This window comes from Schistosoma mansoni, chromosome 1 (assembly GCF_000237925.1).
Source record: "Schistosoma mansoni strain Puerto Rico chromosome 1, complete genome".
Lineage (NCBI taxonomy): Eukaryota > Metazoa > Platyhelminthes > Trematoda > Strigeidida > Schistosomatidae > Schistosoma > Schistosoma mansoni.
Window position 1 is genome coordinate 925,258 of NC_031495.1, and position 9,515 is coordinate 934,772.

Genomic DNA, 9,515 nt, shown 5'->3' on the forward strand with positions numbered 1-9,515 from the left:
AAAGTAAACATATTTGTGATTATATTATTTTTCAAGTACATATAAGTGTAGGGAATACAAATTAACCTTTGATAACAAGATTTCAGTTCAGGTTTCTATTTCATTACGAATTCTATTCTGTATGAGAACTTTGATCAAAATTCCTTAGTGAGCTGTGAATTGACAATATCTTGATTTGATTGTTTGTTGATTCATCACTCTATGAAGGTCTTATATCTAATTGTAAGAGAGTAAACCAGAGGAATAATTAATCTCATATTATCACACCATTGTAACTGAAAGTCCACTAAGTCAACTATTTAAATAATTACTATATTTGTGTTATCTTGAGAAGAAGCATCCGGAAAAGAAGAAGATCAAGAAATATATTACGTAAACTATGGGAGGCCAATATTAAAATAGTTCATAAACTTCGAAAATATCGAAAGGTTGGCCAGAGAACAGAGTTTCATGACGCATCCTGGTGGACGGCTTTAACCTCCTGCAGGATTAGTGACAGACATGAGTGAATTAAGCAAGGAAGTAAGTATTTATCATCAATACATATTCCATATACTTCACAACGCACAGCAAATAACCATAATTATTCCCTTCAAACAAACATAGAAAAGAAATATACAGTACAATTTCTTTGCAATGAGAAAAGTGATATCAAAAACGTTTCGTCGAGCCACCACACTTTATCACGATAGAGATTGTCATGTTAGGGATCATGGTGGCCATCACATTTGTGACCATTATAAGCCTCACAGCGGTTACGAGTGTCAGTATGATGCGTGAGGAACATTTGTGTATTTGTGTAGTCAAACATCTTGACATTTTCACGCTCTGACTTTCAAAACGTCAATTGTTCAAGGTGAATTGTTACGAATCACTACTTTAGAACATGTCTCAACTCTTTCATCATCACAAATATGCAAAGATTCCTTCAACCTTTGTATTCACCTATTCTTTGCTATCACTTGTATACGCTAAAGTCCAATGGGGTCCTAATACTCTGATATGGCTGAGGGTGAAGAGAGTACTTTCTCTCCAAATGCACTCACAAAGCCCTACATATACAGCCAAAACCAGGAAAGTCCTACTCACTGCCTTTTGTAATAATGATAATGACGAATTTAAACTATCCTTAGTGAACACTTACATCAATGACAATTCTTTTAACCTAATTAAATTCACTGAATGAAGGAAAGAACTGAAAGAATCATTTGGTTGTCCATCAGTCAGTAATGTTGTGGTGTGTGCTTTCTATGTCGACGTAATTATCATGTAACGCCAATCCGGAATACAGCGCCTGACAGCAGAAACCTGAAAAAATCGAAGAGGAAAGATTGAAGAGAGAAAGTAATTAGAATGTCAATACAAGGACAATGAAGTCTGAAACAATTAATGAACCATTTGCCAATCAATTACTGGAGTACGGTTTTTCTATTTTATCTGTAATTTTATACAGAATATGATTGGTAATTATCTCCTGTGGTCACGATCACTTCATTGTTACTTTACAATATACTGTACATTTTTCTGCAAGGTTTTTAGCAGAAGAGGTTATAACTTTGACGGAAATCAAATACATAATTTATTAGAAGAATAGTCAGATCAGTTTCGTGCTAACTATGGAAACCATCTAATAAATAAATATTAATGATATCTTAAACAATGACAAGTAAAGATCAAAATAATATGAGAACTAATCAAGATTAGTTGTTCCTTTGTAAACATCAAATTACTGAAACAAATAAGTTGGTAGCTATCGACTACAAGCTAACTCCATGGTGAACGTAAAAGACAGACATATTTCTCTGAATTTAACACTCACCATTGATAGTCTGATTATCTTCAGGTGCATATATTTCTAGAATTTTGAGATGATGATTCTATAGAAGTCTTTGAAATCATTATATGGCTTATTTGAGTGATTACATTAAATTTAACGTTCAGGTAAACAGCGAATAGCTTTCAAAGTGTTAGAAAAGCCAGTACTCATGTTGTATAAATCAAAATGCGAAACTAAAAATGTGTCTGATGGCAATCTTTCAGAAGAACAGTCACACAAGCAGCATCGTTTAAAATATCAACACAACTGATCAGCGCAAACAAAATGAAATAAAGAGATCAGTGAAACGTTCAACCTATTATATATAAAATATGTATCCGAAATTACAATGATAGGTTTATGAAGGGTTTAATGAAGGCAGTGACCACTTTAGATCGATGTCAACAGCACAAGCTGTTGGTCATATGTAGCGAAATTCAAACACCTTACTTCTACTTGGTGTTTGTGGCATGGATATCGTTCACAAGAATAATAAAAGCCCCACAATCAAACTATCTAATTAGAAAATAAAATTCTCCTGAAATACAAACAGATAAGTGATTTATTTCTCTCCGACGTTTGAACATTAAGTGAGAACGGATTTGTCGGTACGAAATCATAACAAAAATAACAAAAAGTGTAGTTGACTGGACGTCCTGCATAACATTCGCAGAATTGTCAGCATTTCACTGCCACAATGAACGATGAGCAAGTGAAATCTTATACAAGAAGAATACACTAATTTAATACATAACAAACAGATTCTGACCAACTGTTATATGTAGGATGATTTCTTTGTCTCATTTGAGATTTGCCAGCTGAACCTATGTGCACACTAGTCTTGAGTGGAAAACCGAGACTCCATCATATCACATTACACTATGAAATAAACAGAGGAAATGTTCTAGATAATGACTATTAAATGTATAAACAAATGAAGTTTAACTAAATCAACCTAAAAGGCTTTTTCTCAAAATGAACAGTCTTATAACAAACAAGTAACCACTAAAAACAAATTAAAAGTAAACATATTTGTGATTATATTATTTTTCAAGTACATATAAGTGTAGGGAATACAAATTAACCTTTGATAACAAGATTTCAGTTCAGGTTTCTATTTCATTACGAATTCTATTCTGTATGAGAACTTTGATCAAAATTCCTTAGTGAGCTGTGAATTGACAATATCTTGATTTGATTGTTTGTTGATTCATCACTCTATGAAGGTCTTATATCTAATTGTAAGAGAATAAACCAGAGGAATAATTAATCTCATATTATCACACCATTGTAACTCAAAGTCCACTATTTCCTTTCTCTGTATATAAGACAGTGATATTGTGATAGTTGCTAAATACGGGAGAGTACATTCATGAATTATTTAGACATGCTTACATCTGTTTTGTGTATTGCTTCACTAATAACCCATCTCGACGCTCATATTTCAATAAAGAACGAAAAGTTCAAACCATTGTCCGATGACATTATCTCGTATATCAATGAACATGTAGGTAATTTTCTCTTGCATTAGCGTTGAAAATGACGTAAGTTATAAAGTGGTGTATGTTGTATCTGTGCATGAGCAATGTTTTTATTATGAATAAGCGATTGAATTAGAATAGAACAATAATATGTGATCATTCAAAGGATTCTTCCATTTTCGCTAGAACTCCTTTTTTCATCTTGCGTTCACCTCAAGCTGTTTCGTACGCCATCGGGGTAAACCTGATTTGATTTCATATATCTGAATTGAATAAAACAACTGACGTTTACAAGCTGAACAATTCTAAATATTCATATTTGAGTTCCATTTGGAGTTCAAAATTATCAGAAATGTTTCTCATTAAATTTTCAATTTCAACTTGTTTATTCTTCAGCCGAATGCTGGATGGAGAGCTGAGAAAAGCAACCGTTTCCACTCACTGGATGACGCACGAATTCAGATGGGTGCAAGAAGAGAAGAACCAGATTTGAGGAGGAAGAGACGTCCCACAGTTGACCATAATGAATGGAATGTGGAAATTCCATCCAATTTCGATTCCAGGAAGAAATGGCCTGGTTGTAAAAGTATCGCAACCATTCGTGATCAATCACGATGTGGATCATGTTGGGTGAGTGACATTGATGAAACTATTTGAAAACGTATGCAATATTGAGATGAGTATTATTATTTCCACATATCTGTGACCGTGCAGGGGTGAGTGAGATGTTCTGCAGAAAAAATTTCTTGAAATGCTGCATGGCAGCACTTTGGTCAATGTTGAGTATGACATCTGTGAACATATATCTAGTGAGCAAACCAACTAACGGAACAGATCATGTTGGACTCCAGTGGCTTGTAAATGTTCAGCAGTCATTCCATGTAAATATGCTATGAAACCTTATACGTCTTCATATTGACATTGCTTTATTCTAGGCTTTCGGTGCGGTCGAAGCAATGAGTGATCGAAGCTGCATACAGTCAGGTGGCAAACAAAATGTTGAACTGAGTGCTGTTGATCTATTGAGCTGTTGCGAAAGTTGTGGACTTGGTTGTGAAGGTGGTATCCTTGGTCCTGCTTGGGATTTTTGGGTGAAGGAGGGTATTGTTACTGGAAGTTCGAAAGAAAATCACACAGGCTGTGAACCATATCCGTTCCCGAAATGTGAACATCATACCAAAGGAAAGTATCCTCCATGTGGTAGTAAAATCTACAAGACTCCTCGTTGTAAACAAACTTGTCAGAAAAAATATAAAACCCCGTACACCCAAGACAAGCATCGAGGTGAGTAATGTTTTAGACAATGATAATAGTTCATCATGAGAACATTGACTTGTCACCAAGATTAACCGATCAACATAAGGTCTTCTATATCCAAATTTCGCATGAACACTTTTCACTCAAGTAGATTTAGAACCAGTTATTGTAACCATAGTTTACATGAATCGAATACGTATATTCACCTACATTCCGACTGTTCGATGCATGAGAATAGGAAACCAATTTCGAACAGTGATACAAGAAATAAGTTCAGCAATAATGATATGAAATTTCTCACTTGACAATGAATATAACTAAGCTTGTATTCTTGTTACATTTTGTGGATTAAGGCATGTTTTTGGAACAAAATTATTTACTAAAACTTAGAGCTAGCATGATGATTATACCTCTGGTCTTTTAAATGTCGCATACGACGATCAGCCATATCGAAAACAGTCACATCCTGAAGCTTTGTTCATATAAAGTTATTGCCATAGTAGTCATGTCACACATCGAAAGTTCACTTCGCAAAGATGTATCACTAATCTTTCAAGTGACTATATATATTTCACTGTAGTCTGTTAGAATTTTGTGCTTCGAATTACACAGGAAGTCCCTCATCATATATAAGCAAACAATTGCTTAGAATGATGCTTCTCTTATAAAATAATCATCTTCGAGACGACTTTTGATAGCTCTCTATTGAATGAGTATAAATACAAACTAATTTGACATCGATGGTGTTATCATTCTATGGAGTTGACTTCATGCTTAGTGTTTACCGTCGTTTCATTTCTATGTTCAAATAAGTGAAAAGAATAAGACTAACGATTATAGCGAATTCCATTTACTTCTCCATTAACACCGATAACAGTTTCATTTTCACACATTCATATGTTAGGTAAATCATCCTACAATGTTAAAAATGATGAAAAGGCTATTCAAAAAGAAATCATGAAATACGGACCTGTTGAAGCGAGTTTCACCGTTTATGAAGATTTTCTAAATTACAAATCTGGAATCTATAAACATATTACTGGAGAAGCACTTGGTGGGCACGCTATACGTATTATCGGATGGGGTGTGGAAAACAAGACTCCTTATTGGTTGATTGCGAATTCGTGGAATGAAGATTGGGGTGAAAATGGATATTTCAGAATAGTGCGTGGTCGTGATGAGTGTTTCATTGAATCTGAAGTAATAGCCGGTCAAATAAACTAATATCACAATCTTTGAACATCATCTCAAAATGTTAATTAGAGTTAATCAAGCCATTGCAAGTGTATACTGAATACTTCAAATAAAAGTTTTATATTCAGATTAACTTTTTTATCCTTTTATAGTATAAATAAACTATTGCAAATTCTCACTAAACTCTTTACTGAATTGGATGTTTTTGTTAACTTAATTATCGATTCTCTTTTCACAATGATTTTATCATCAACCTGTAAAGTGGTACGTGTTCTCATTGGATCGAACACTTCAAAATAGAAAGTAATCATTTCCGTCTAATAAAATTTCTCCTAGATTAATTTAGAATGGTAAGTTGCATAAGACTGACAATGATGTAATCTCGAAAATGTTAATTCTGCCTAAATGAGTTAACATCGATGGATTCAATGTCCATAATAAATGATGGAAGTAATTGTGTAACTAGTAGTCCAACTTTGGTGAACGAGATCAGAAAAGGGAACAATCGAATGTATGTGGATACAAAAATACAAAACATCTTAGAAAAATCTGAGAAACACAAGTAAATAGTTCATTTGCAATACGTCTATTAACTGTCTCAGACATCATTATTCTTTCGTTTCCACAACAATCATTCTCTGTTCTCGTTCTCTTATTTTCGAATTTACCCTTCCAAAGCCAGGCGTTTCACCTTCGATTGATGTTACATAACACTTACATCTGTCGACAGCATCAGCACACACCATACAACCGAAAGTCAACTCGATGTGTCAGTAATTTAAGATGCGATACTTTTTCAGCAAATGATGTTTTTACGAAATGAGTAGTGGTTAAATGACTCATGTACTAGTGATAAAAATACCATTGACAGTTATTATGCAAACATTTATGAATAAGCCTGAGAACACTAATGAAGGCATTGTTGAATGTGCTGTTCACACTGACCTGTGTATGTAGTATCTAACAGTTATTAAGAAATGAGAAAGGACGTCTCAAAACTATTAGGGTATCAACAGAAATAAAAAACAAAAATTATCTTTCAATGTACCTAGTGGTAGATAACCTGACGTAATTAAACTGGAATCAGATACAAACCTGTGTTATGATAGGTAATATTCAGGCAACTTGTACAAAACGCACGTGTTAATTAAGAGATTGATTAATATTTGCATTCAAATACTTAAATCCACTGAATGGCAAATCCATTGTTTATCCTCTCAATTCCCAGCCTGATGTGTGTGAAAAACGTGTTTAGAAATTGATCAGTTTTACGAATAAGCTGTTCAATGAGATTTCATTGGAGAATTATCTTGAAGAATCGTTTGTTATGATTGGTTAGTTTTGATAACATGAGCCTATAGACAATAGACATGTACATAGTAACAATTGTTTACCGCCAACGTGATATTCTGGGTGGAGTTTATAGCTTGATACATCAGGTATTTCTTGTGATCGGTTAACAATTCAGTGAATTATTGGTAATTTTCCGTGTTCTCAATGATTAGATTTCTTTTACGTATATGCGATTGCCATGCAATGTCTTATATTCATCTGCACAATATTGAACAATGAGACTTTTAGCTTATAAGGATGGTTATTATTGACAAACGTATTTTCTTTAAAGTGAATTGTTGAATTTGAAATCTTATTTTACCTCTCATTATAAAACAATATATGTCAGTTTAACCATAGTTCAATCTAAAGGAAACAAAGGACAACCACTAGTTCAACCAATCTACAGAATTAATCAACTTATAATCAGAGCTAGATCACCATGGAAGACCAAAACGCATTAGCATACACCGTACAACCAAAAGTCAACTTGGTGTGTGACTAATTTAGAATGTGATGATTTTTCCACAAATGATAATAATAATAATATATTCTGAAAATAATAATTGCAGAATTCACACCAGTTTACAGGCATGATCAATTTGATATAAATAGCAACAATTGGTGTAGAGAACAAACATGACATATAATATTGTTTTAAGTTTGCTAGTTCAGTAATTGTTAAGTAGTTTATTTCTGATATGTGTCACGGCAATCCGATTCATCAGCAGGGTGTTTTAATTTTTTCTTAAGTGGATAGCCGTATGATTTAAGAACGTTGTTCTTGAAGGGTACTTTCAGTGCCAGAACGAGTTATTGATAATTATCTACAACTAGAAAAAGAAAAATTAAAGCAAAGAGCACCGAACAACAAAACAATGACGTATCACCGAAACATAGCCTTCCACACTTAGCTGTATAAAGCTCAAGTTGCCATTTCGAGCACCAGTGTTCTACACTGTTAAGCTCCGTGCTGATGCAAATTTGAATAGTGCTCAGCTCACGTGAAGTAAATTAATACACTACTAAAATATCATTTCCATACAAAAGAGACATAACCACACAAAAACATTCGCAAATATCATTGATAAAAACTGAAAACAGCAAAGCGCCTAAGACACCACCCTGTATTACGCCACTTCTAACGGGAATGGCATTCGACAATGAAGGGTTGATTTTAACTATTTGATGTCGATTGCTGAGGAAGGAATCACACCAACCAAGCAAAGGGTTTTGGACCCCATAAGATGTGAGTTTACCTATGAGAAGTTGGTGGTTGACCACATCGAATGCCTTAGAAACGTCCAGGTACATAACTAATACTAGATATCACTGGCTACGAAGAGAATAAACCAAAATAAACAAGCCAAAGTGACATGTCATACAAGATGGATTTTTAGGAAAAACTTGTTGCGAATCATCAATAAATTGTTCAGTCAATAGATAGTTGGATAGTTCGTCACTAATATTTTTTTCCATAATCCTTGAGTTATATTTATCGGCCGATAATTGTTCATGTCAGGAGTGGAATATCTGGACAATCACATTCGTAAAAAAAATGATTAAATCCTGTTTGCTCCATGACCTCTCGAAACCTTGAGGTTATTTAAAGACTTACTAATTTTAAAGCATGTGAAGGAGATAGATTTTATTGAGTTTTTAGACACCCATTTAACCCTTGAAACAGCGCCATTTTCAAGAATACCACTGAAAAGGTCTGCTATAGTTTTAGAGTCGTATATAAAACTATTATTATGCAGGATGCATGGTATATCAACATTTTGAGTTGATTTACCGCGTTTATTGAAAAGGAGGGCTAGGTTTTGCACTTTTGAGCTAGTACTTAGTGCTAATAGCTCTTCATTGATGGCTTTTAACCTATGTTTCTCTTTAATTCGGTTAAAAATTATTGTTATTTGTATGACTGCCGTGAAGTCGTTAGATTTAAAATAACGTTTCTGTAGGCGTCTTAGTTTATTACGATATTTAGCCGGTATATATAATTCGTTAGGTTTACTAATCCTGTAAGTCTTTATTGATGCACAGGAGTCTAGACAAGAGTTAACAATCAAATAGAATATGTTGATGGCTTCTGTCAGACTATTACATGAGAAGAATTATTCATAGTCTGAGAGTTTGATCAGTGGGCGCAAGAGGTCCCAATCTGCATGCTTATAGTCTCTGTAATTGCAGGTTCTTTGAATTGATCGGTTGTAGTAGGGATGGATGGTGAGAGCACAAGCTACTTTCTTATGATCACTGCTTCCAAATTCGTCGTATACTTGTATAGATAGTTGGATGACATCATTACTAAATATAAGATCAAGTATATTAACGCCCTTTGTTGAGGTACGAACCCACTGTGACCAGCAGTACAGGTTAAGAATTGATGAAAATTCATCATTGCTAGACTGACAACTACCGGTACTCCAGTT

At 34.1% G+C, this 9,515-nt stretch overlaps 1 protein-coding gene across 1 annotated transcript; it reads left to right on the top strand.

The window, feature by feature from the left end:
* Positions 1-3,168: 3,168 nt before the first annotated feature.
* On the top strand, positions 3,169-5,925 carry Smp_067060 (cathepsin B-like peptidase (C01 family)). Its single transcript, XM_018792918.1, has 4 exons — positions 3,169-3,323; positions 3,694-3,927; positions 4,233-4,581; positions 5,459-5,925. Exons 1-4 carry the CDS (start codon positions 3,189-3,191, stop codon positions 5,776-5,778), a joined length of 1,038 nt encoding a protein of 345 aa, XP_018647483.1. The 5' UTR covers positions 3,169-3,188; the 3' UTR covers positions 5,779-5,925.
* Positions 5,926-9,515: the final 3,590 nt, after the last annotated feature.

Excerpts from the sequence above, each read along its gene's own strand:
- Smp_067060 (XM_018792918.1), top strand. The coding sequence starts at position 3,189 with ATGAATTATTTAGACATGCTTACATCTGTTTTGTGTATTGCTTCACTA. Across the intron at positions 3,324-3,693 it reads TCTCGTATATCAATGAACAT|CCGAATGCTGGATGGAGAGC; the intron begins GTAGGTAATTTT and ends TTTATTCTTCAG. Across the intron at positions 4,582-5,458 it reads CACCCAAGACAAGCATCGAG|GTAAATCATCCTACAATGTT; the intron begins GTGAGTAATGTT and ends TTCATATGTTAG.